General features: G+C 30.1%; 1 protein-coding gene and 5 long non-coding RNA genes across 7 annotated transcripts; 3 read left to right on the forward strand and 3 right to left on the reverse strand.

The window, feature by feature from the left end:
- Positions 1–280: 280 nt before the first annotated feature.
- On the reverse strand, positions 281–1,559 carry LOC121118265 (uncharacterized). Its single transcript, XR_005864382.2, has 4 exons — positions 1,385–1,559; positions 1,089–1,225; positions 891–1,015; positions 281–516 (listed from the first exon to the last, which is right to left on the reverse strand). It is a non-coding gene; the product is annotated as an uncharacterized lncRNA (long non-coding RNA).
- A 430-nt stretch (positions 1,560–1,989) lies between these two features.
- On the reverse strand, positions 1,990–3,703 carry LOC121118639 (uncharacterized). Its single transcript, XR_011780469.1, has 3 exons — positions 3,610–3,703; positions 2,835–3,023; positions 1,990–2,764 (listed from the first exon to the last, which is right to left on the reverse strand). It is a non-coding gene; the product is annotated as an uncharacterized lncRNA (long non-coding RNA).
- Positions 3,704–6,836: 3,133 nt separating this feature from the next.
- LOC121117270 (uncharacterized) lies at positions 6,837–11,488 on the forward strand. The gene is made up of 4 exons (XR_005864141.2): positions 6,837–6,944; positions 9,188–9,254; positions 9,317–9,330; positions 10,858–11,488. It is a non-coding gene; the product is annotated as an uncharacterized lncRNA (long non-coding RNA).
- A 649-nt stretch (positions 11,489–12,137) lies between these two features.
- Positions 12,138–15,217, forward strand: LOC139905588 (uncharacterized). Its single transcript, XR_011780470.1, has 3 exons — positions 12,138–12,220; positions 14,824–14,883; positions 14,955–15,217. It is a non-coding gene; the product is annotated as an uncharacterized lncRNA (long non-coding RNA).
- A 4,920-nt stretch (positions 15,218–20,137) lies between these two features.
- Positions 20,138–23,110, reverse strand: LOC139905479 (uncharacterized). Its single transcript, XR_011780264.1, has 2 exons — positions 22,972–23,110; positions 20,138–21,229 (listed from the first exon to the last, which is right to left on the reverse strand). It is a non-coding gene; the product is annotated as an uncharacterized lncRNA (long non-coding RNA).
- Positions 22,928–27,130, forward strand: MYPT-75D (Myosin phosphatase targeting subunit 75D). Of its 2 annotated transcripts, none has more exons than XM_040711669.2 (6): positions 22,928–23,071; positions 23,125–23,973; positions 24,076–24,146; positions 24,217–25,023; positions 25,218–25,338; positions 26,105–27,130. In XM_040711669.2, the coding sequence occupies exons 2-6, from the start codon at positions 23,748–23,750 to the stop codon at positions 26,464–26,466; spliced, it is 1,587 nt and encodes a 528-aa protein (XP_040567603.1). In that variant the 5' UTR covers positions 22,928–23,071; positions 23,125–23,747; the 3' UTR covers positions 26,467–27,130. The 2 variants fall into 2 exon arrangements, with proteins under 2 accessions (XP_040567603.1, XP_040567602.1); XM_040711668.2 differs by having other exon boundaries at positions 22,944–23,071; positions 25,218–25,347; positions 26,105–26,991.
- Positions 27,131–27,236: the final 106 nt, after the last annotated feature.

The raw sequence follows: 27,236 nt of genomic DNA on the forward strand, positions 1-27,236 counted from the left end.
GTTCATAAATTAAGTTATCTTAATTCCGTAAGACATTCATTACACGATTGTTTTAATTCAATTATCTCTTTTATTGAATATATATTCAGTTTATTTTGCTCTAAGAAAACTATAGTTAATTATTTATCCACAGAAAATAAACAAGTATATATGTCCTACTTGAAAAAATAATATTTTTCTCATTCTATTATTTTTATCCATTTTAAAACTTTTGAAGGCCCTCTAGGGTGATTTTTTAAACATCTGTAATGGTATCCCATTTAAACAAAAAAAAAAAAACGACATAAAGTTTTGTTTTATTGAATTACAAATTATAATATCCTTGAAGATATAAGTAAAGGCAGTATGTGTCTGAAAATTAGGTATAATGCCTCTATAAACTTTTGTATTGACATCATTTAACAAGACCAATGATCCGATCCAAATGTAACGTATCTTGTTGGATGTTGCTAATTAAAGCAAATGGAATAGCACCTTCTTCAAATCTTCAATTGGAACCATTGACGAGTAAAAAGACTAAAAGAAGAATAAAACAAATGGATCTATGAAACAAAGGTACCAACCATTTTAATGAAAATATATTAACATTCCCAGGCTTCTCAAGTATTAAGAATTTTGACCCAATGTAACACTCTCACGCCATACATGGTATTGTTCACTCATTTTACACAATCATAAATCCTGATTATATCAATAGCTGATTTTGAATCATAATGCTTCAAATGTGAGCCACTTAACCCCGTCATAAAGGCCCCAAATTACAGCTTAATGTTTTATATAAAGTCATTAAATATTGATTATACTTCAAATTCTTCATTTATCAGAACTTATTTCAATACTTGAGAACCCTGTGTTCATTATAATTCAGTTCTTCTTAGTCAATTAAGTACATTTATTTATCAATGAATACTCCAGTATTAATTTTGTTATCAAATTTATGATTCGTCTTCTTTCGTTTCGTCACATTTTGTCTTGTCATGAAAAAATCATCGTTAGCGAATATATTTCGTCTAGTCTAATCAAATTAAATTAATGTTAGAACACTCATTATAAAATTTATTTTAGATAAATTTCAAAATAAAGTTTACCTTTTGGAAGGATACAAAATCTTGAACAATTCATTTTTTGGAATAGAACTTTTTCCCTTTCTAATGGATCTGTAGTTGCATTCATCAATGAGACGTATATTTGGGTCCATAACTAAATTTTCTTATTTGCTTAGAAACTATTGTTTCATGGGGTCAAATAAAAAAAAGATTAGTGAACTTAAGTCAATGTAATTAAGTAAATGGGATTAGTCCCCGAGTAATGAAGGCAAGTTTTTTAAGTAATACTGAATAGAAAACTAAACTCAAGTGGCAGAATTGTCTCTAAAAATACGTACATATGAACTATAAGGAAACTTCTTGTACTCATGTACCACCAAGTGATTCTAAAAAAATTTAATTAGATTATTAGAGATTGATTTAATGTTCTAAGAAACAAACAATTTTTTTTAGTGCTAAATATGACCTTGAAAATCCTAATTTAAATTTTCTGTTTTTCCTTCCCTAAATTATTTTTTAATATGTTTGGGTGGGGGCTAGGGGATTATGGAAATTGAACAACATTTACTTCTGCGTTCATTATTTAATATTTCGAAAGGTATTTTATACCCAGGATCAAAACCTAAAAGTACTTGAAGTAACGATGATAACTTTTAATTTTTTGTCCAAATTTAGTTTGATAGGAAAATATTTGGCTGCTAAGGACTATGACTTGATGAGAGTATCTATGTCTAACTTCCATGAATTAACTTTTATTTGAATTCACAAAGTAAATTCTGGAAAGGGAAAGAAATATTGCATACGTCAAGAGGGGAAATGATAAAGTTACGTCATCTGTGGTACCTCAAAAACATATCGGGAGAAAAATAGTTTGTTTTTTCTTGTAGCCAATTTAATTTGCTCAAAAATGTATCTATGGGTCATCGTTTAAAAAAAAGAACTAACAAACTAAAACAATGAACAGAAAATGGTGAACAGGACATAGTTGTAAATAAAGGGACAAAACATAAAATGGAGACAAGATTGTTGAAATAAATAGAAAACAAAAACTATGTATATGAATTATGTTCAGGATTCACGCAACCTTTATCAAAAAATATAGAATATAAATACCCTTTGTAGATTATTAAAGTTATGTATTTTAATTCTAAAACAACTCTTATAATTTTTTCGAGCATAATTATGATTCAAATACTATGAACTATGGTTTTAACTAATAGTTTATGTTTCTGGTTTATTCGAAAGAAAAATACATATTAAATTATATTAGATATATCTTGGTCAAAAAACAAAACAATGACCTTTGTAATAGATGAAAATACATAATTTTAGACGAATCAGAATTAGAGATAAGAAAAAAATTTTTGATTGATATACCTGACACCTCTTTCCCTTATAATCTCTTTAGTTGTAAATATGTATAATTATAGAAATAAACACTAATTAAATAAGTTTAAGAACATTACTTACTTTATATCTTTACCATACCTTGATGTAGTCTGTAACAAAAACCCTATGAACACTTTTTGAAAGAGATACAATAGTTTTTCAACCCGTATCACTCTCTTCAAATTTACATGACGTATTAGTTTACCCACTTACTTGTACATGAAAATCTTTCAATTGAAACCGTTTTATTGTATGTATTTATCTTTAGCACAAACAAAACCTTTTAAAAGGCACCAGTTACTTTTGAATACATACCTGAAGCATAAGGCCTAAGAAAGTAAAATAAATAATTTTAGTTGTAGGTTATTAATTCATATCAGATGAATTATGAATACTCACGATGTTTCTTCCCTGTCAATTTCTAAAATGTAGTGATAAGCAAATCAAGAATTTATTATAATTATTTGTAAGAAAATTGTAAAATTACCTGAACTGATTTATTGATTGGGATTTGTTAATATAAAATTATGAAAAAAAAAAGTTTTTCAACAAATTTTCATCTTAAGTAATACACTTACGTGGATCCTCCTAAAAATTAGAAATAAAAGTTTATTATTAGTTGAATATGCAACAATTTATGTTCATTCAGCTAATCAGACTAAATATAGATGTTTCAAAACAAAATCAATGATCAACATAAATCAAATTTGCTTAATTATAGACTGTGGGTTCAAATTCCTGGGATAAGTTAAGATACTCAAGAATTTGGTCTATAGTTTAAACTCTTCATTTTATTTCTAAGCCATTATTTGTCGTCGATATGGCCCCTTTGAAATAAAATCTATCAATTTCTAATTATTTTATTAAAACAATAAATTTTGCTACTTTAATTTAAATGAATGTTGCCTCAAAATTATAAATGATAAAAAAACTGATAGAAATTGGCAATAAATGGATACAAATCATTTTTTAGGAAAAGCAATCTAGATTCATTTAGTGATGACAAACTACTACTAAAGTACATGACTTGAAGGTTGTTTATTTACGGGGAAAATATTTGATAATCCTCGATATTTCAAGCTTTACTTTATTTCACGAAATAATTGCTTAAAAAAGTATCTAATATAAAAATACCCTTAATAAAAAATCATGGGGTTTAATTTAAGTTACTTACCTGAAGAGCAGCCTTCCACTACACTTTGAATAAAAAAGAGGTAGTAACAAACAATTTTTTTACCCTTTCGTAGTAACATTGTTTTAGTATTGGATAAAATATTACTAACTCATATCCCTTAGATGGAGTTTTAATATATACATTATTTTCTTTTGAAATATAATAGTTATTATGCAGGTAATTTTCAATTCTTAATTCAAATAATTTTCTTTTTTTAAATTGTCATTGAAGATAGTATTTCAAAAATTCAAGAAAATAAATTATATTTTTATTTGTTCAAATTCTTTGTGATAATACAAAGCATGAATTAACTCATATACTAAGTAACAACAACAACAAAAAAATCACAAATGCTTATTATTCACTAATCATTATGTTTTCAAATCAAATTATACACTTACAAGACATAAATGGTCAAATAAGGTAAATAGAAAATATAGGGTGATAGTTGGTGCACTTTTCGATTCTAAAATGGTACTACCGAGTAGTCCATTGTATTCTGAACAGTTACTAATTTAATAATTAATTAAGGTTAAGTGATTTAAATTAATTTTTATTTTGATATATTAAAGCATAAACAATTAGTTACCAAAAAACCTGAGCTCTCTAGTTAACGTAAAAAAGGAGAAAATGATACTTGAATGTGATCGATTAATTTATATTAAGCGCACTTCAAGTAGGTGGGTGTCTCCATGACCACCGTCTTCGCTGTCAGCAAGTCAGTCTGAAACGTTACACAGGAAGAAGGACTCAGTCAAAAATGCCAAAATGGACCCGGAAGAGTATAAGAAAATAGCCCAGGCCAATCCCCTCAAGTCCATGAGGACCCATGCAAGAGATATCGGGATTTTACACCAGACTGTCCAGAGAGTCATCAAAAAAAGTAGGTAGAAAAAGCCTTGTGAGTGTAGAATGGCTACTTTTGACACCAGCAATGAAAGAACCCCATCTCCTCTGTTGCAAGACTCTTACGAATGAGTCTTTTGACACTTTTGCCTCCCCCCCTACCACCCCGATGACAACCTCCTATAGTCTTGACTACACCTTGTGGGGTGCATGTCGAGGGGAAGGACAGCAGTGTCTGTCATCCAAACACGGAGTCCCTAAATGCTACTGTCATCCAGCGCTGGGAAGCCTTGCCATAGGTCTACATTCACAAAGGGTGCCAGGCCTTCCACTGCCACCTAGAAGCCATCATTTCCGCTAACAGCGGCTACATTAATGATTAAAAGAATTCAGTATTTATAGTTAAGTTTTTTTGAAGCTCAAATGTTTATTCATAAATTATATCTTGTTGAAGTTTAAAATTCAAAATTTTCAGATTTTAATGGACAACTCGTTATACTTATTTGATATTTGGACTAATTCTTGTAGCACAATTATATGATGAAAAAATTGTCCTGCCAATAGTTTAAGTCCCAAATATCTCAATTGTTAATTTCAAAACAAAGGATGAATGAAAATTGTTTTTATAACTTCAAATTACTGAGAAAGTCACCTTGCCGTCCTTCAAAAAAAAAATATTTCGGAGGCTACTCTAATTGCCCTGAACAACATCAATATTATTAGTCGAATAACTTTCGAAATACTGGTAATAATCTGGGTACTTGAACCATTACAAAGTTATTTATACCTTGACAACACTAGTTTTTAGGTAAAAGAATAACATAACAAAATCTTTCGCGGATAAAAAAATATTAAAAGTACAACAACCGCCCCCTTTAGAATAAAATCTCTCAAGGACAAAACCGCCTTATGGTAATGGTATAAATAATCCCCCCGCTTCAGAGAGTAAAAAAATAACTTCAATATTTTATTCATAAAATATAATCAAAACATGCGTGAGCACCGCTCAAAATTCTTGTTTTAAATATTGAGTGAGAGTTGGAATGCGCTCATCATTTTAGAAGAGCGATAAAATTGCCCGAATTTTTACTCAATTATATAAATTTGTATTACTTTTTCTGTTTTTACATCTTATGAGTTAACATTAAACAATTTGAGAGATTAAGAATAATCTTAAAGATTCCAAGAATAGACGGTTGAAGTTATAATTCAAGATAAGCTAGAATTTTTTTTTCGATGCATTATCTGTGACACTCTGCTGTTTTCGGTAGACGAGTTTGCCTCTTATGTAGCTAGCATCTCTAAGAAGACTCAGATATCGGCTACTCCTTCCTGTCTGGAGATACTGAATTCTATATTTTTGTTAACAAATTTTCCCCAATGAAATAGGATTTTCTTATATTTTTATGTAGTAAATTCACATAAGATCTAATGATCTCACATAAGCATAAGTTCAAAAACTTGAGAAACCTTTGCAAATAATGGATGGTTTCCACAAATCGTACGGTACACTTGAACTTGCAATATGATAAATTTAATTGCAATTATAAATAGTTTTCAAATTCAAATACCTCTATACTCTTTATATACCCTACAAGAAATGATTGAGTCATTATAAGGCTATGACTTATTTGTCCATCAGAGTTTTTTATCTACAAATCCTCAGTAGAAATAAGAATAGGTGACTTGGGGGAGGGAAATGGGTCTTCGACCGTGTAACCTTCTCTAGTCTTTTGGAACAAGAACGTTTTCCCTTTCTGTATTCAAATAATAGTAATCATGTATTATTACTCAATTGGATCTTTCAAGCTTGGGAGTGAACATTCTTACAAAGATGAAAGCTTGGGCTAGGTCAAAGCGGATTGTTGACATAGCAAGTGAACATACAACTCTGTTAATAGAGTAATCAATTTACTAAACAGATTTTTTAAATTTATGTCAAATTGTTAAAGAGTTTCAATTTTATCTAAAGAAACCCCTTTTTAAGGCAAAAACAATTACTTAAATGTTAAAAGTCCATATACAGTGGCGTCTACAGTATTGTGTATATATGTATACATATCTTGATTTTTTATGGGGGTGGGGGCTTGGTTTTTGGATTTTTTTTTGAAATTTTTTTCAAAAATCGAAAGTTATTCACAAAAACATGAGATTAATTATATGAAAATAAATCCTACAAAAAAAAAATTCCCCATATTTTTGCATAAAATTTTTTCATCGAGACCAAAAAAAACTCTAGTAAAAAGCAAAAATTTCTTAATTTTACGGGGCTACAGCCCCTACTCACTACAACCTACCCCTTGCATAAGCTTGAGATATGTAAACTATTATATTTCAAAGGGAAAGAACGTATATATATTAAAACAATATCCAGGAGACATGAATTAGTCACATTTTATCAAAGACCGAAACAATGTTAGTACCTAAGGACAAAAAAAATCTTTTTTACACCCTCTTATTCATACTAAGTTTTGTAGAAAGCTGTTCAAGTAAGTAATTTAATATAAGTCACATTTACTCTCATTGTAAGATTTTCTAATGATAAATTACAAATAAATATTTTTTTATTATATATTAATTATAATAAATATGTAATGGGATATTAAAAATTCATTTGTTATCTTTTAACCCTCCGTTACTGTCTTTTAAAATTCTAACGCGAATAATGTCCTGGGATTTTTTCAACACTCCAACACAAAGAATATTTAAATTCCTATGAGGAGTTATCTTTATAAGATATGTGCCCCGTCAAACCAAAAGCAAGATAGAAAGATTTGTGTTTTTTTTAAATTGAGTGTGGATTACATTTGCATACTTGAACAAATTGTCATTCTAAATTAAGGTTCTAAAAAATTCTAAATTAAAGTTCTAAAAAATTATAAATGAAGGTTTTAAAATATTTTCTTTCATCAAGGTTCTAAAACATTATAAATTAAGGTTCTAAAACATTATAAATTAAGGTTCTAAAACATTATAAATTAAGGTTCTAAAACATTATAAATTAAGGTTCTAAAACATTATAAATTAAGGTTCTAAAACATTCTCAAAAATTTAGGTATTTTAAGTTATGCCACAAATTGGAATACAATCCCTAAAATTGACTCAAATATGTAAATGAATTATTGGCCTGTATGTATTTATAATGTACAAAAATAAACTTGGATTTTCCATTTTTCTTGATTTTTGTTCAAGATTGTTTTTATGTTGACATATCACATATATTCCATATAAGTTTCAGAGGAGGTGAAATTATTTTAATATCAGGGGATGGAACAGGACTACATGCTATATTTTTTTTTCTCGCAGTGTAGAATAATTCAAATTCTGAGGTAATTCTCGGAAGAATGAGATTGATTTTCTAAATTTTAAGTCAATGAAAATTTATTATAAAATCTAAGAAAACATTTTATGAAATGAAAAGAAGTATTTATTTAAATATACCAGACCTTTTCAATTGGGTTAGATACTTGAATTCCAAACAACATTTCATTTTGAGCCCTACCTCAAAATTATTTATTAACAATATTTACCTAAACATTAGTGAAGTATTAGAAGTGTACTTAAACAAATAGAGCTTGAATGAGATTTAAGTATTTTAAAAAATACATTCGCATTTTTATCATGGTTTTTGTGTAAGAAAAAAAGATAATAAATATTATTTTATGGGCGAAAATAATTCGGGTCCCACATTTGAGGGCCTATGCCCACGTGGATTCTACCCTACTACGTATGTGCATATTGATGAGCAACTTGATCATTTTTCAACTTGGCATCTCATCTATTTTTCGATAAAAATATTTTTTTTTTGCAGATTGTAATACCATATCATCTTTGATTTATTATTATGGATATGTACCACCCTTTTCTTTTCTTTTTTAATATGTCGTGATGGGCTTTGCTACACAATTGTTGTTGTATTTTTGATTTTTTTTTTAAATATGACACGCTAAGAATTAGCTATACACACTTGTTGCTACATTGTTATTTTTAAATGAAAAAGGACCCTTTACGTGATAATTAAACAAACAGACAAACTTTGCTAAAGTAATATAAACATAATCATCTAATTTTGAGAAAATGCAATAATAAAAAAAACATCCTATTTTAAGAATTTTATTTCAATTGTTTTTATTCCAAAGGAATTAATTTGAATCATAAATAAATATAATTTTATAATCAAAAACGGTATCATTATGTTTAATTAAGCTCTAAAGCTTTCAAACATGTTCTGGCAAGCGAAGAATATCAGATACAAAAAAAGATATGAATTAACTTATGATGAAACATTAAGCTCCAAAAATAACATATGTTGCAGGAGAATGTGATATTAAATGGAAATGGCCGGATTTTTTTTCTAGAGTGTTTAAAAGATAATTTTGCATCCAAAAAGTTGGGCTAAAATTTAATTTCCTCATTTTCATGAATTAACACCTCCCCTACTTTAATATTTTCATTCATGAGAAATTTAGGGTTGGAAATATTATTTTAATTGCGGTGAGTGTAAAAATCACACTTGAGAAAATGTCATAAAACAATGGTAACTTTGAGAGACTACATACCTGCTTATTCCCTGATCCGTTATATTTTTAAATATACGAAGGAATAATTCCTAAGAGCATTCATATCTTACTCTTATCAATATATTTATTTTTTAATTCAGACTCACCAGAACTTGTACATAATATGTCTAGGCACGGAAATATTGTCTATCACTTTTGAAATTTACTTTTAGGAAAAAAGCACAAAGAGACTACTCCAACTCCAATAAAGTACATAGAAAAAGTACAAAGCTCAACGAAGTAAGAGTGTTCTTTTAAACCATAAAAATTCATCATACAGATTTAATTCATCACTTTAATAGAATGGAGGAATTTTGTGAGTATCCTATGAAATATAAGGTTTTTATTTGTGATTTAAACATCATATGGAAAGATCGTCCATGTTATCTTATGAGTGCATTTGAAACTGGGACGAGGTGGAGAGTGGGCAGTCCCCTTCAGATTTTTGTCGATACAATTTGCTTCTCCTTTTAGTTCAAAAATTATATCTGCCTCACTGATTTGTAAATAGAATAATGGTATATAAGTTCCAATGCGCAGTTAGAACTTTTAAAGTAAGGTAACCATTTCAGGATGTTACTACACAAATATAGCAAGTCTGGAGGGGGGCTGTATCCACCTCCAACTATGTCCATGATTTATATGTAAATATAATTGTAAATATCTATATGGATGTGTATACAAAACAAAATGTTAGTCCGTTCATCACATTTTTTTAAATTGTTAGCTTCAAGAGAGCTGAGGTTTTGTATTATAAAGACTAAAGGCGCAAAAATGTTTATTCTGAAGTATTACTTTGTATCGATAAAAAAATAGTTATAAAATTTATAAGAGCCACAATTAACTCAATAGTCACAAAGACGACATAGACTTCATGTAAATATTTAGCCACCCACAGCCAATATGCTATCTCTAAAGTTCCTCGTTGGTGAAGGAACATTTTGGAGTGACAGCCGTGCCCCCAACTGCACCCACTGGATGTATTTGATAAAATGGAATTCTTTAGAAATTATATCATCTAAAGAAGGAAATGAATTTGTAATTAGTTGTGTTATGGAACATGGATTGCACCCCCTATATTCTTATGGCGTCATCTCAGAATGTGCTTTTACACAAACTAGGAATTACTCCATTTTCACATTTATTTTCTTCTCTCCAGGGTAAGAATACTTTTTAGTAATAATATATCATATTTATCGAAATTATTTAGATAATTATTTCCTGAACTATCATAGAAATCAATTAAATGTAAATGGTATTCAAAAATAACTTTTCAAATATGCAAAATCTGCAAATTTCTCAAGGCTAACTCCTCTGCTTCAAGAAAAAAAGTAAATTTGTTTTACTTTGCCATATACAGGTTGGAAATCATATGTGAGTCACAAAGATACCAAAAACTCAGTTTAGTAACTACAAGGGGGTGAAGTATTAGGTGGGGGCATGCCCACCCAAAACAATTGCTGTACCCCTAAATAAAATATGAATCTTCTGTACATATAGAGTTTGTGTTTGTGGTGTCCTTAATAGGTGCCCATACCGTAAAACAAAAGAAGCTAACATTTTGAATGGATACTTCTTGTAAACTAAATCAGTATAAAGTGGGGGGTGGCAATTTTTATGGGGGTCATATGAGGAGGGCTTATTCTATACCCGAAACCAAAAAAAAAAAATGTTTTTGGAGCTCAAGGAACCTAGATAAGGGGGTTGAGTTATAAATCAAATAGTGACTGGTGTCTCATACAAACAACTACACAAATAAAAACGTTTTCTAAATTTAGTCAAAATCAAAAAAGATTTGGTCAAAAAAAGAAACCGTTGAAAATTACAACTTTGGTTTTTTCAGGTGCAAAAAAAAATGGATTTCCAATTGAATATTAGACTAGTAGATCAAATAAAGTTTGTATAGATTTGTCTGGAATTCGCTTGCATATAAATATGACATATTAAAAAAAGTTAATTAAAATATCTGTCATTCTCTGAATATTTTTTTTCTCTTTTCTTCATCAAACGAACATTCAATTTTTAAAAATAAATGTCACAAAATGATACATTTTTTAAATTCAAGTTGAGACGTCAGCAATACAAAATATAATAACATAGTAATATCAATTTCCGGAACATCTCATTACATAATTTTTGAAATATTTGCAAAAATGAACCAGTTATCGAGGTTTATTTTTGCAAAGACATTATACTCCATATTTTTTTTGTTTTTCAAGTACAAAAAAAATATTGGTTGTTTTATGTTTCTATTTAAAATGACAATAAATGCTACTCACTACTTTTTTGCAAAATTAGTAGGAAAAAGTTTTTTGCAATTTTCTTCAGGAATTTCGACTATGCAATTTAAAAAAAAACTAAAAGTTGTACTTCTTCTCTTCTAGACAATTTTTTGATACATATTTGTTGCTACGTTATTTGTATCTTATAATTTTTTTCTTTTCTTATTCATAATAAGGTTACAAGAGTGTCAATAGTAAGATTTTTTTTTTTTTTTTTTTTGGGGGATTGCTATGATTAGACTTTGTGGATTACTTTACTTAACCGGATTAGTATTGAGTGATAGTATATGTAGGAGATAAATTATAGTCAATGTTCAGATCCACCGTTATTACCATAGTAAGAGAAAGAGAATTTGAATGATCAGGATCTTTCTCGATAACAATGAAACATTCATATTATCATTATTAGTATATGTAGTATATAGAAGTATTTTCTGAATAATTTTTTTGCCGTTGTCAATGTTCTTTCCTGCTCCCTTCTTGCCCTGAGCAACGCCAGGTAATCCTTTGCTAGTAATACATATATTATAATGTTCACCCGAGCCGAAGGGGTCTAAACACTTAAAAGGAATAATGTAGATCATTGTTTATGTGATTTTCCACTCCATCCTTGGCCCGAGCAACGCCAGGTAAGCCTTTGCTAGTTTAAACAATGCTTAAAATTCTTTGTACTACAACTCCATAGTTGTGAACACTTTATAAATTCTTGTGCTCAATAACATTTGATTTTTAAATGTGACTCTCAGACATGTGACTTCTGAAGAGTGATGGGTGCATTAATAATATATATGTTAAATAAATAATATTAATAATTTCTAATTTTGTCAAAAAATGTCATTTTAATCTAGTCAACTGGGCAAGGAAGGTCATCTTCCTGGTGCTGGGCCCACATAATTTGAAGTACTTGTCCTTGGATATATGTAGGTAATGATGTCATTTTTGTAATGAAAAAACTAAATTTCTAAATTAAAAGAAGAATAACTCTTGGTTATTTCTTCTTTTTTGTTTATTATTTAAGAAACTTTAGTTGTGTTACCCTTATCCCTCTGAAGTAAGTAATCTCGCCTATCTTTGGTATAATTTGGTAAAAAATGCATAATAAAATAAATGTATAGTAATTTATAGATAATGATAATATTTTTCCTGCACTAATACTATATTTATAGTATTTTTAGATAGCATTTAATACCCCCCACAAAAAAAAAAAAAAATTATATATATATCAGGCAGCTGATTTTAACAAGGTTTTAATTCAGTAATACTATAAGTCTTGATCCCGCCTTCTCATTGTGCTCTTTTTTTTTCTTTATAAAAATGACATCCTTAGACATAAGTCGTTTAGTGTGTCTTTTACAGGCATCTTCTAAAGTAAGGAAAGCTCTACTTTTTTAAATACATTGACTAATCCATTGCAAAAGCCTTTGATTCTGGGCGAGAATAGTACAAGCTTTAAAAGTGTTTTTGAGAGACTACGGTATAGGCGCATTCTAAAATGCTTACATATTAATAAATTATTTCCTTTCTCCCTTAACTCTCGCTAGCCTAATAAAACTTCATGAAAGCTAAGCTCCTCTTCTCCTAAATGTTCTTCTAATTACTAGGGTTCCCTAAAGCATTAAACTAAGTAGTTAACGGAACGGTTAGCTTGAAGAGATAGTATGTTGAATATTTTTAACATTTTTTTGTAAGATGCCATTTTTTCTATAACTTTACTCTGTTATTTATCTTATGTTTTCGACATTTTGAACAAAAAATGTTCTTTCGAAGAACATGACCAAAGGCCAAAAAGTATATAAAGTCCGATGCTGTTCCAAATATATCCTCAGAGTTTAAATCGGAACCTGATCATAGCTATAGCTTGAAAGCAAAGGCCAATACATGCTTGAGATGGGCATGGTATATTGTTGAATCAAAGGGAAGGATGTAGTCCATGATAACGGGTCGGTAGTAGTAGAGGAGCCCTGACAACAAAGCAAGACAAGGACTGCAAGGTCTCTCTCAGCTCCAAAATATATTATTTGGATATAAGTGGGAAGTTACTTGATGGACGACAAACATATAAGACATAAAGGACGTCCTAAAGAAAAATTTGAACCAAAGAAACAGAGAGGAACGATTGAAGTCGAACCCTCCCAGGGGACAGGAAGCCACTTTTATGCCTCTTATAGGTAATCACGCCGATTGTCAAATCATAGTCTGGGTAGCTTAAAATGATTTTCAAATTTAAGAGACTTGGGCTCTCCTATCCTCAAGAATTCAATCTATATTGATAAATTCATACTGATGCATCTAGGTCCAGATTTGACATCTCTTTTTGGATGGGAGGTTGGACCAATGAGATAAAATTACAAATCCATATTCCCAAAAGCATAAATTTTGCTCAAATTATTTGCGAATTGTCCTGTACCATCTTTGAAGAATACAATTGTATACCTGCGGAGATGAAATCAGGAGAGTTGAAGGCAACGCTTCAGTATTACTATTGCAGAATGAGTCGTTTCATTGCAGTTCAAAACATCATTTATGTTATTAAGACCTCAATTCCTTGGTATCTCTTTAGATAAGTGAATTTTGACCTTTCATGTTTCCTTGAAGTGATCACTCACTCCAAGCATTCCCTTTGGAGATCTGTGTTAAGCTGTCCAAACTTCCGATTTAACCTAAGGAATTTGCATCAATTTCTCCACTTCCAGAGGCACAAAACAAATTCTTGCATGAAGGATTTAAAGATAGAGCCTTGAAGTTTGAAGCCTAATGAGAAGGGGTTACTTTCTTGATAAATTCCAAGAGTATTTTACGAGGAAGAAACCACGGTTTCTTTGGCCCAAATAGAATGGAAATAACTTTGAAAATGCCTTTGTTACTTAGAAGGAGAGCGCCTCATACTTATTTTTGGTGTACAGATGATGACTCCTGAACGAAAGGAGACAAATATCCTTCCTGAACTTGATTTTCTAAACTCAATTCATCCTCCTCAAGGACCTCCTCGTGAATTTTAGAATGAAACAGTGGGAAGCAAGGACATACAGCCACAGCAGTGGTGAGTTGACTAACAGAGTTGCAAGAACTCTCCTTTCTCTAAATTCTAAAATAACTCTTTGCATGTTCAAAAAGCTCCCTTGAAGGACAAGTAGCAGATTTGTCAAAGCAGACCATTCTCGAAATACTCCAGTACATTGATTTTATCACTTGATATAATTTATCACTATAATAATACAACTCTAGCAATATATTGTATATTATAGTTTAAAGCTTGTAGCTTCACTTAATAATCTATTGAAGTTAGAAATATTAAGAAAATACTGTTTCTAGCGAAAAAACTAAATTTTGACAAAGAATTTTTTCACCTATTGTTGACGTTGGACTTTGATGCGCTACTTGGTTTAATGCTTTAGGGTTACCTTATCATTTTTCATTTTATTTTATTTTTACATATTGAAGGTTCATATTTTTTACAATTATAAAAATTATTTTGACCAATTTAAACTTGTCAGTCTAAAATATTTCCTACAATTTATCTTGTGAAGATGAACAATGATGGAAATGGTTTGTCATGTCTACATCAAGCACCTTATATTTTTTGCTACGTAAGTACCCCTTCATATAGATTAGTCATCATGTATCAATATTATGAATATTTTGTTCTTCATACTTTTAGTGCCTATGACCCAGTATTAGGTTATATTTAGTACGTATGTAAAAAATAGAAATTTTAGAATATCAAAACATCTTCATATTTTATCATAACAATAAAGAAAGAAAAAACTGAAAAATTACATTCTAGACGAAGTCTTGCACAATTTATCGATTACATGTCTCTTTCGTTTGAAATTGAAATCATTATTATATAATACTTTCAATATTTGATGACTAATAAAAATAGTTCTTTTTTTTTGTTTTTTTAAATATACTGGATAGTAACAAATTATTGAACAGCATATATTCGATTGTATATATCCATATTTAAAAATAGATACAAAAAAGTATTACTTGAATTTTCAAACTAGAATGAAAAAGGATTGACATAAATATTTTGAGCTTTTTTTTTTTGCGTGTGGGATACAAAAACTATGTTTAAAAATGGGGATATTTTCTTATTCAAGTGTTTCAAAGTCCCCTAACCAGACCAATATATATGTATATTAAAATGAGGGACCAGGGCCGTGAGTAAGATCTTTCTTTGCAGATTGAATAACTTATATTATTTTATGACCACACCCCTCTGTAATAACGGGTTTAATGGACACAATTAAAAATAGACGGATTTTAAGCAAAATAAATGTGGTCACATTTCTGCTGATTTAGTAGAACTTAAATTAAATTATATTTACATTTATATTTCAGTTGAAGAGATTGTTTTGGGTAGGCACAGTCCCCTATTGAACTTCTCCAATAGTTACGGTACTGATTTTTTATCAAAAATATCAATTATAAAATCCATATTTGAATTAAAACAACTTTTAAATGCAATTATAATTTATTTCTTTGACCAAAGTGTCTCCAAAATGTAGCCGTTTGTTATAGAATAACATATCTAAGGGAAGAGAGATAGACCCTTCAGGATTTACTCCCAATTAAATAACCTGTAGACGCCCAGTTAACGTTATATAATTTTTCATCCCCCTCCCTGAAATTTTAAAACAATAAAAACTTCATTTATATATATTTATATAAATGTAAATATCATATGCTTTAATCCTGGCTAAGGTAAATTCCAGTGTTAGGTTCATTAAAACTTTTTTTTTCTTCTATTTCTCGACGACCTTCTAGGTATTCCTTGTGGTATCGTCGTTGTCTCACTGTTTGTTAGATCACTTTGTGATTCATAATTGATTCCCTTATTCTCATCCCAAGATTCCCCTAATGGGTCGCCAAGTTTCTTCAGAAAACACCTGTTCCTTTTAAGCAAGCGCCGAGAACCATCTACCATTATTGTATATTGATCGCGTCTTTCAACTTCTAGTACTTTACCCCACTTATCCCATCTAGTTGGCCGAGGTCCATGCTGGTTCTGGATAATCCCACGGTCATGTATACTCAAGAGTTCCTTTCTCTTAGATCCAGACACTAAGCCTTCATAAAGCCTTATTGGCCTTGTTCTCATCGCTTTTTCCTTTAAGTACCACGCTTCTTGCCCTTTGGGATCAACTTTGGAATTAAAAATCCGATTTAATCCCTTATGAGGAAAGGTAGGTTTCGTCGTATGAATTCTCCTCCCGCCGTCCCTCATGGATTTTGGAATCCAAATTCGAACATCTCTTGAGAAAGATGATTAAATTAGAAGTATTTCCCTTCGATTGCCCCGAACTTTTGTTTGCGAGGCATAAGATTATGAAATTGGCTTTGAAAATTGAAAAAAAATATGATGATAATGTTGACTATTTGCTATTACACCTCCATAAAAAATTGGATCACTATCAAATGGATAAAAAATCCTTGGAGATTCACATTCAAAATTAACTTATTATGAATTAACCTCTAGTTTTTACTTATTTTTTTTTCTCCTATCACCTTTTTTACTTAAGGCCCTTTTTAGGACCTTTTCCAACTTAAAATTATATATCGAATGTTTTTCTATAATATAAACTATGATATTCAAGTTTTTGCCCTAATGAATGACAGAAGTTAACACACAAGCTTTGTTGAGGAGTAATCAGTGTAAGTCTCCTCATGACTAAGAGTAGAATTGGGGATCGGCAACGGAGTAATTCGTGTGTATACCCTTGCTTTATACCAAGTGGGATTTGTGCTTATTTCCTTCAATAGATTAGCTGCTTGCAGCTAATCTATTGAAATACTATGATAGCCAAGCGGCTTTCCTTCCAAAATATTATTCAAATTAGCAGGCTAATTTTTAGTGGTTTTTGTTTTTTTTTGTTATTTTTTACATCCCTAATTATAGATCTAAGAAAGGTATTATTCAATGTTCTCTCCCTTTCACACTACGGCCAGGCTACATTTATTCGGTATTCTAATGAAGTTTATATATACATGAAATAGTAAAAAGCTATATTTACACAATATAGAGACAGTTGCGACAAATATTACAACTGACCCCTTTGTACCGAGCATTACAATGCCTCCAATTTATCATTAATGAGTGAGTTTTGAATTATATCAACGAATAAATAAGGAATCAATCATTTAAATGATATAAGAGTATCAGCAAAAACAAGGAAAAACTGACGATCCTATTACAAAGATAATAAACCTCCAAAAAATTAGTTTTACCAATCAAATCAGTTTTTATCTAATATGTATCTGAAAGAAAAGTTGAAATTAGTAACTTTTTTTCAAAATAATCTATAACAAATTAAACAATTTTAATGTAAATTTTGTGTCTAATTTTGTATTAATGCTTTAGAAAAAGAACCTATTTCAACTCTCTCGTGTTGCAACTGTCTCCAATTTCCCATTGTATTCCTTATAACTTTAATTGAAATAAAACATAAAGTAAACTTTGGATATCATTCTTGAGTTCAATGTCTTATAATTTATAGATGATAATAATTAATTCATATTTTATGATTTTTTTTTTTTTTAAATGGATTATGATTTTTGTATTGGTCATATTAATAAGAATTAATTGATATGATTATAAAGCTTTTGGACTCATTCTCATGGATTCTTCTAGATCTTGTCTTCTAAAAAATTTAATTTTATGTATTCGAATCTTTTTCAGTCAAAGTGATGTTAAGTAATGGTATAATTATCACTGCAAGTTATCAGCACTTATAATTACTTACAATTCACAAGTACAATGACTTGTTTCAATGGAGGGCTGGCTCAACATTCACAAAGGGCCAATGGCATTGTTAATATAAATCCATATTAGAAAATTGGCCGTCTTAAAAAAAAAATTAAGATGATAAAGTTTTATAGAAATAATTATGGTCCTCCTTTTTTACAAGATCGAATAAGCTATATCTGATAGCTGACGTTGCGGACATTTGTCTAAGCCTTATGTTTGATTGTAAAAATACAAACTTGCCATATTGAAAATTATTGTGTCATATACAAATGTGGTCTTAAAAAATGTATTTTCTAAAAAAAGACATCCAAACAAATTCAAAAATGTATTTAATAAAAAACTGTTCTTTATATGAATTAAAATGAAATAAAGTCATTCAATTTTCTAGGAAAAAAAAGTCACGACAATAAATAAATTTAAAACTGACTCAACCTAATTTATTTACCGTAATATATAAAGAACTCATACGAAATTATTTATTTGCAAAAAAAAAAAAATACAAAATAATTTTTCTAAAAATTTGAAAAGGAAATAAAATCTTAAGATAAGAGCCCGCACACTTATCTTTTCCCTAGGCTTCGTTTACAGTAAAACAGGACCTTCTCCCATCTCCCTGCCAGGGTGTCACTAATCTTAAGACTTTATACACAAACTTCCTTATTTGTTTTAAATTATATTTGAAGTCAACTAAAGTCAAATATGGTTACAATTCTTACATGAGTGGCTTAATACATACTTTATAAGATTAGTTTGAGCTATAGAATTGGGTTTGTCTAATCAAATGTATATAAATAAAGTGATTATAGGATTATTGCCCATGAAACGGGCACGATATAGTGTACACAGTCAATTGATAATATTTATCAATCAGATAGATATACAATATATAAAAATACAAGTACAAGAAGCAACGTCCAGACAACTTTTTTAGACTTTACATACATCATAAATTTAAGGGGGAAGTAAACTAAAGTTAGTAAAGCATCATAATAGGTAATAAATGCTTAGCAATTTTTAGAGTGCTAGTATTCCTTTTTTTTTTTTTTTTGATGGGGAGTAATAAGTGTAAATCCTTGTTGGACTCAGAGTATCATTGAACATCGAAAATTGACTAATTCCGTTGTATATTTTGATAAGGACTGGGACTTGTGTTTATTCCTTTCATCTCACAGTATTAGCTGGGAGCACAGCTAATAGGTGTAATGAAACATCATGATAGCGGAAGCTATCAACTTTATGTTAGGGGGAGGGGGGTATTTTTTTAAATAAAAAATTACGACTTTTTGAAAAAATGTGTATTTTTGAATTTTTATTTTCTTCTACATTTTTTCACAAAAAGAGTAACTTTTTGGAAAAATTCATAGCCATTCTCAAGAAATAAAGTTTTTTGGGCAAAAAAATTTCAAAAATCCATAGCTGTTTAGAAAAAACTGGGAAAAATTCAGCTATTCACAGAAAATTAAATTTTGGGCACAAATTTGAAAAATTTAACTAATTTCAAATGTTAAATTTTCTTGTAAGAATAAAAAATTCCTTAATTTGGAGGGGGACTACAGGCCTCCATTCTTCCCCTTCGGAAGCCGCTGGATAGCTAAGTTACTCTTTTCTCTAATATTCTTCAAATTAAAAAGGTAACCATATTCATTTTCTGTTTTTTTCTTTTTTTTACATACCAAAAATACTATCAATTTAAACTATATCCATAAAATAACCAAACACAGGCTTCGCAAACTGTTTTCAAAGTGGAAGGGCCAATAACTGTAATTTAAAAAAAGATTTATTTTACTTATAATACTATATGATATAATAAATTCTAAAAAAAAAAAAGTTGGCGTTTCTCCCTGTTGCACCACCCTTCAATCCAGTTATTGTCCAAGAGCCTGCCATGGAAGATTTCGCCCAATAAGGTACATAAGCTTTGGCCCTTGAAATTACTTATGTGACCTAGAACATTGATTTTTTTTTTGTCAGACTGATCCCCCCTGTTGGGTCTGGCCTCTAGACCCCGCTGAAAATAGGATGGAAAAAACTTGCATCAATGTATAACACTATGTTAGTAAATGATAAAAAAAAAACCAAGTCGCCCCAAAAACGTTGAATTTACGGTTTATTTCACCCTTTAAAGTACATAGAAAAAAACTTGCATTTGATAATACTTTATCAGAACATTTCAACAATACCAATCTCACTATATTTTCATTTACACATTGCATTAGTTTATAGATACATATTTAATTACAAATTACAAAGATACTTCCCATTGATAGTGTGGATCTTCGTCAACATGCAGAAACACAAGAAAAAACAAAAAAAATAATAGAATTTCATTAAGATCATTTTCTAAACAATGTTATCCATTTATCAGTTTTAAAATTGAGATAAAATGTAATTTAGATGTATGTGACATTGGTAGGGAATTTAGTTGGACAAAATTTCGGCATGAGAATTTTCAGTTTTCAAACTGAATTCATCCTTTTACCCAATATATGAACCACACCAACTGGTAGCAACCTTTGAAATTCTTCAACCCATACTCTAGGGGAGATAATTCTGCTTGGGTCGATCTAATTGCAGTAAGCCACCGTCTTGCAAATTAATGAGTACGACGTATCTTTTGGAATAGTGATTTTGAGCATGGAGGTGTAGAAATGCCATCCAACTTCTGCACACATGTTATTGGTTCATTAGCTTTCTTTGGTTTATATTTTTTCAAAAACAACTGGAACGCACTTCATTTACAGATGTCATTTTCTTCTTGGTGTACATCTCGCACACAAATTTTTCAACAGCAGCAATAGTGGATGTCTTGATTTCAGATGCAAGTCCAACCTGACTGAGTTTTTTTGTTTTTTGGGAGGAGCTTTAGTGGTCTTATTTTCTCCTTTCCATTGAATGAAGAAGTATAGTAACATGATAGGCAGGTAGTGATTTGCAGAACATTTCGTCAAGTGCTGCATGTCTCTGAGATATCCTTATATATTGCTGAGTGTTGCTGGTTTGTAATCTGGCTTCTATCCATATCTTCAATGAAGGCTCGAGAGAGGAACAACAGCTTAGGTCAATTACAAGACCAATGGTGTCGGATGTGGGGATAACAACGTTGTTTGGAGACGGTATGTTTGCAAGATGGTAAAACATACAACTATCAGTGTTATACATTGATGCAAGTTTTGTCTATGAACCTTTATGGGATGAAATAAACAGTAATCAGCCTGACAAAAAAGAATCAATAATCTAGGTTACATAATTAATTTCAGGGTGTCAAACCATCTGTTCCTTATGTGGTGAAATCTTCCGAGGCAGGCTCCCAAACTATTAGCATTCCGTTGGATAGAAATGTCGCTAGATTTTAATTATTTGTGTGGTTTGACCCCTAAATTTTAAACACTTAAAATCTCAGTATTAAATAATAAAGTTGTTTGTCATTTATTTTGATAAAAAGATCCACTATCGTTGAAATGGCCTTACATGCAGCGGAAAAGTGACACAATTTTTGCAGGGGAGCCCATCTGTAATTTGTAGCGCCCCAGATTTTTCACAAGTTTATTTAAAAATGTTTTAAATCTTTTCTAAGGGAATTTCGGATCCTATATTTTTTAGAAAATAAATTAAGGATCTTCTTTCGATTTGGCTTCCAGAATATTTTCTTTTTTCGTTAAGTTTTTTTCTAGAAAATTAGATGCAAGATCTTGTTTGACCTTTTTTACAGAGAAAATTTTCTTTGCTTTTCAAACGGCCTTTTTTTAAATAGATAATGTTGTTTTTTTTACAACTTTTCCATAGAAGACCTTTTTTGATTGCGATAATTTCCCAAAAAAAATCCTTGAATTTTATTTTTTCCAAATTTAACTTCCTTTCAAATATTTCTTGCTTGGGGAGGGGTGGGGGAGGGACTATGGATCATTTACAGTTATTCTAAAAAATTCCAATAAAGTAACTATCTATCATATAATTTTGGGAAGAAGTTTAGACAGCCTAATAACTAGACCTATATCCAAGATCGAACAATCTAAATTCTAGGAGTTAGGAGTGTCCAGGGGCGTGACTAGGATTTTTTATTTATTGATATTTTTACTTCTTGAAAATTTTGTCAGGATATTTTTTATAAAAGCCTAAAATGTAAAATTATTAACTTTTTTTCTTTTTAACTTTTCAAAGCTATTTAATATTTGTATGTTATTTTAACACACCCCTTAGTAATGTAGTCAAAATTCGGTAGTTTAAAAAAAATGAACTTAAAAGTTATGTTTATATTTCAATTTGGACAATTTATTGGGTAGACACGGGCCCCTAATGAATCTATCCATTTTTGACAAATTGGCTAACACAAATAAGTTCTTATAATTTCTTTAAATATTTTTTTTTTATTTATATCTATTTTTATGTCAACGTATTTGATCAAATTTATTTCGGATACCTGTTCCTGATCATTTTTTTGTTCCTAAAAAAATAATTTTATTGACTTGTTTTACTATTTATGTATACATCATTTGCAAATATTCATGCCCAAATCCAACGATAGACGAGGAATCTAATGAAATATTGCATTCAGATTATTTAAAAATAATATTGAATAAATCATCACATTTATTAATGATTTCCTCCATGTGAGTTAGTTAAAGAAGAAGAATCAGGTAAAAAACAATTTCATGGCCAGAGTGAAGAAATATTTCATATTCTGGTTACATCTCTCCCATTATTATTAAATACTTATATAATAATAAATACAATTAAATATTTAATGAAAAAAAAAAGAGTTAAGGACATATTTTGTATTCTATAATATTACATTAGTACCGGGCATTACACCAAAGAATAATAGAAATGAAATGACTAGTGTGGACTGAGCTGCTGCTGAGAGGTACAATTTATATATCTGTACTCTGCACACCGTCGTCATCTTGTGATAAGAAGAATTATATACCTGGAATTATTTTGTAAGAAAATAACGTCAAATAAGTCGTCGGACTTCTGCAATTTGCAAAGAGGGGAGAGAAAGAGAGACTCCCTCCAATAGATCCAAGGTCGGTGATTCTTCCATCCCAAAAAGTTTAATTTAAAAAAATTATAATTTCAGTTGAAGTCTTCTTGTATATACATTGATTGTACTTCAATATATACGGAGCAAGAAGAATAATTATTTGATAACGTCATATTATAGCTCTACTTCAGTTAATGTTGATAGGAACGAGGGCGGAAATCAAATTTCTAAGTGAGTCTTGATAAGTTGTTGTGGTGGTGTTGTTAATAAATAATAGGCTAACAGTATATAAATATGAAGAATTAATATACAAATATCCATGCGTAAGTGAGAAGAAAAGAGTCGAGTTATGCAAGTTGCAAGTAAAAAGGCTCTTCCTGAGTTAATAAGACGACGACTTGTTTCATAATCAAAATACTAACGATGAACGATGTTTTAGTTCCACTTCTTGAAGGAAGGATGAAGGGAATTTTCTATTGTTTTGTGTTATAACTTCGTTAGTTGTGGAGTCAAGTTATTCATATGTTGTATTCATAGTTATTGTGTGTTTATCATGTATTTATAAGAACAGCACAAAATTTGTGCTTACAATGGAGAATGAATGCAAATAAAAGTTGATAATGAAATTAAGAAGAAGAAAGAAAAAGAGCTAATTTATACTCTCTTTAAATCACTAGACCTCAAAGAAAATATTAATTTTATTATTATTAATTGTAAAAATGGATCACGAAGCCCTGATTTCAGAAATGGACAAATTAGAGCATATGCCGTCTCAAGCTCGACTCCGTTTGGCCAAAAAACGAAGGATGTCCCAGATCCGACAATGGGCTATAAGAGAAAAATCCGGTGAGAACTCTGTTGCTCAGAAAAGATCCGACATAAAAGTCAAATTTCCCTCCAGTGTAACTCTATTGGAAGCTTCATCTCGCAACGATGTGAATGAAGGTATTTACAGTCAATTGCTATATTGTTCAGAGGGACACTATAGAATTATATTTTTTTTGAAAACTTGGAATGACCTAAGATTTTTTTTTTTTAATATTTTAGTTTATAATATGCTGAAAAGGGGTGTCAGTCCCGATTCAGCCAACGAGGATGGTTTAACAGCTCTTCATCAGGTAGCTCAAATAACTACATATATATATTTATCAATGTTCCAATATATTAATTAATTATCACTATTAATAGTGCTGCATAGACGATAATGAAGAGATGTTAGAACTGTTGTTGGAAAATGGAGCGAACGTCAACGCAAAGGATACCGAATTATGGACACCTTTACATGCTGCAGCAACCTGCGGACATCTTCATTTGGTCAAATATCTAATCGATCGAGATGCAGATTTGTTAGCAGTCAACGCAGACGGAAATATGCCATATGATCTCTGTGAAGATGATATCACGTTAAGTTATATTGAGAACGAAATGGCAAAAAGAAATATTACTCAAGCCATGATCGATGATAGGCGAAGAGAAACTGAGCTGAGGATGTTGGAAGACTTGAAACAAAATGGGAATTTAGAAAAAAGAAACTCTCAAGCCATTACTCCACTTCATATCAGTGCTGCCAATGGCTATTCCATGGTTATGGAGTATTTATTGGATAATGATGTTTCTGTTGACGTAGTGGATACAGATTTATGGCAACCCATTCATGCTGCTGCTTGTTGGGGTCATCTTGAGGCTGTGGAGCTTTTAGCTCAAAATGGTGCCAATATTAATGCCTTAACCAAGAATGGTGAAAAGCCATGTGAACTTACTGAGGATGAAGACATTAAGCAATATTTAATTCACTTGCATGAGCAACGCCTGAAACAACAGACAGAGTCTGGGCCAATAGTTAAAAGGAATAAATCTGTTTCTTCTCGTTCCCAATCAATAAGACGATCTTCACTTAGAGAGAAAATGAGAACAACAAAGAAGGATGCACAAGATGAAAAGATGTACTTGATTAAAACCTATGACACACCATGGGCTTCATACTCTCGATCTCAAGTAAGTCAAATCACTTTTTTGAACAATTATAATTATTTCATCAAATCTAACGACCAAATATTTATCTCCGTATACTATAAGTACATAATTATACAATGATTTGTTGATCTAACGGTATATTTGAAAGGGATATTATGTAAAATCTATTTTTATCACATGGTTAATCACTTATATAATAAAGTATTTTTTTATAGGAAAAAAATACACAAGAAACAGAAGATTATTCAAGTCGGGATGATGTTAATAACGTTGAATTTGATATATCATCTTCGAATATATTGGATAATGTGACCAAAAATCTTCAAGAAAATGAAGGTAACAATTGTGTGTATAAGTTTTATTTTTAATCTTTTTTTCTGACCATCAAAGTTATATATACATGTCTTAAACCGTTCATCTACCTATACATATAATTTTTTCATGAGAATATCTTTTTGACGTGGTCGTCATTATGTTATTAATTCATCCATTACAGTTTTGATCCCATGTAGATATATTGGTCTAGAATTCGTTGAATTTATTCTTAAATTAGCTTAATTCAGTAATTTTATTCGGATTTCCTTGACACTATAGTGCCTTTTGGATGAATCCCACCACCTTTCAAGGGGCCTTAATCTAAGATAGTTGTAATCATTTTGAGCACTTATAGAACAAGTCATGTTAGCCGCCCACTTCACCTGATTTATCCTTGACTTTTCTATGTAAGGACAGGTCAAGAGGAAGGTATATCTTACGGTACACCATGTAGTTGCTGATAGCTGCAAGTGAACAGGAGAAAAATCCATGAAGAAGTGGCTCATAACAGCTGTGACTCTAGTCACAAACAGACTCTTGACAGTATTTTAAATTAAATCTCTAAAGGAAACCATTTTGTATGAAACTTTCCACAAACTTGGGAATAATAAAATATTAATTATTCACGCCTACAAAATTTAAAAAGAACAATTCTAAATAAATTTATATCTTTCATGATTTGCTAGTACGACTAATTAAGACCACTTTATTATATATGTTTAAAAATTTGATGAATACTTATTTTAGCGGTATGGTTCTAATATTTTTTTTTTTTAAATTGTTCCAGGTTTAAGAACATCAATCAATGGTATATCCTCACCTGTCAACATACACGTTTCAGTAACTATAAACACGAATCAACAACAGTCTACTTGTGCAACTTCAGGTACTCTATCGGATCTAAAGAAACAGCGATCCTTAAATAGAGTCCAACAACAGCAACAATCCTATAATAAAAATTCTCCAATCAAAGAAATTAACCAGCCCCTAGCCCTGAAATCTAATAACAACCTCAACCTTGTGTCCAATAATCTGAACAAAGATAATTTAGAGGACAAAAATCCAGCTTCCAAGAGATTTAGTGATTCTGAAGAAGTAGTGGGTGAAAGGTCCTCATCCTTCCTCTCTTCTTGTTGTATGATTTCCTGATATAGCTGATCATATAATTATATAATTAACGTATCGTAGCTATCCATGACTCTATTTAATCTACGCCTTTGTGTTATGTGTGTGCCTTTGTCCACTTGTGGCTCAGATTAAAATTTAAAATAAAAAAAAGTTCCCCTACAACGATTTCAAGTAGACTTGACATTGAGAGTGGGATTCTGAAATAATGGATGAAACTAAGATGTGTTATGCCAAATAAAAGTGATGCTCAATAGATGTTTGTCTGTGTGAATAAACACACTTTCAATCATTTAATGTAATAGATTTAGACAAGTCATTCAAACACTGCATATAATTTAATAATAGTAATCAATATAGAAGCATGTTGTGTTCCAAAACCGATGTTTGTATGTATATTTAAAAAGTAGAAAAAGTACGTTATAAACTGTTAGTATAAACATTTTTTTGTTCTAAATTTTAAACAATTATCAAAAAAAGTTGCAAAATGTTCTTCATAAATTGCATAATACTGCTTAATAATAATATATACATGCATTTATATAAATATATATTTATTTTAATTATTGATCTTACATACAATTGTTATACTTTATATCCACACATATATTTTATAATCTTAATTTATATTTATTATTCTATTAAATACTCGTAAATATAATAGTCATCATTTGACTCTAATAATTAACTCTGAACATTCATTTTATTTCTATGTACAGTAGAATACTTCACAATGAAATTTGAAATGCATTTAAATCAATTGAATATAAATAATATTTCTAAAATATTGATAT

The sequence above is a fragment of the Lepeophtheirus salmonis genome, chromosome 5, assembly GCF_016086655.4.
Source record: "Lepeophtheirus salmonis chromosome 5, UVic_Lsal_1.4, whole genome shotgun sequence".
Taxonomy (NCBI): domain Eukaryota; kingdom Metazoa; phylum Arthropoda; class Copepoda; order Siphonostomatoida; family Caligidae; genus Lepeophtheirus; species Lepeophtheirus salmonis.

Coding starts and splice junctions, on each gene's coding strand:
- MYPT-75D (XM_040711668.2), top strand. CDS start 23,748: ATGGATCACGAAGCCCTGATTTCAGAAATGGACAAATTAGAGCATATG. Junction 25,024..25,217: donor CTTCATACTCTCGATCTCAA/GTAAGTCAAATC, acceptor ATTTTTTTATAG/GAAAAAAATACACAAGAAAC. Junction 25,348..26,104: donor AGAAAATGAAGGTAACAATT/GTGTGTATAAGT, acceptor AAATTGTTCCAG/GTTTAAGAACATCAATCAAT.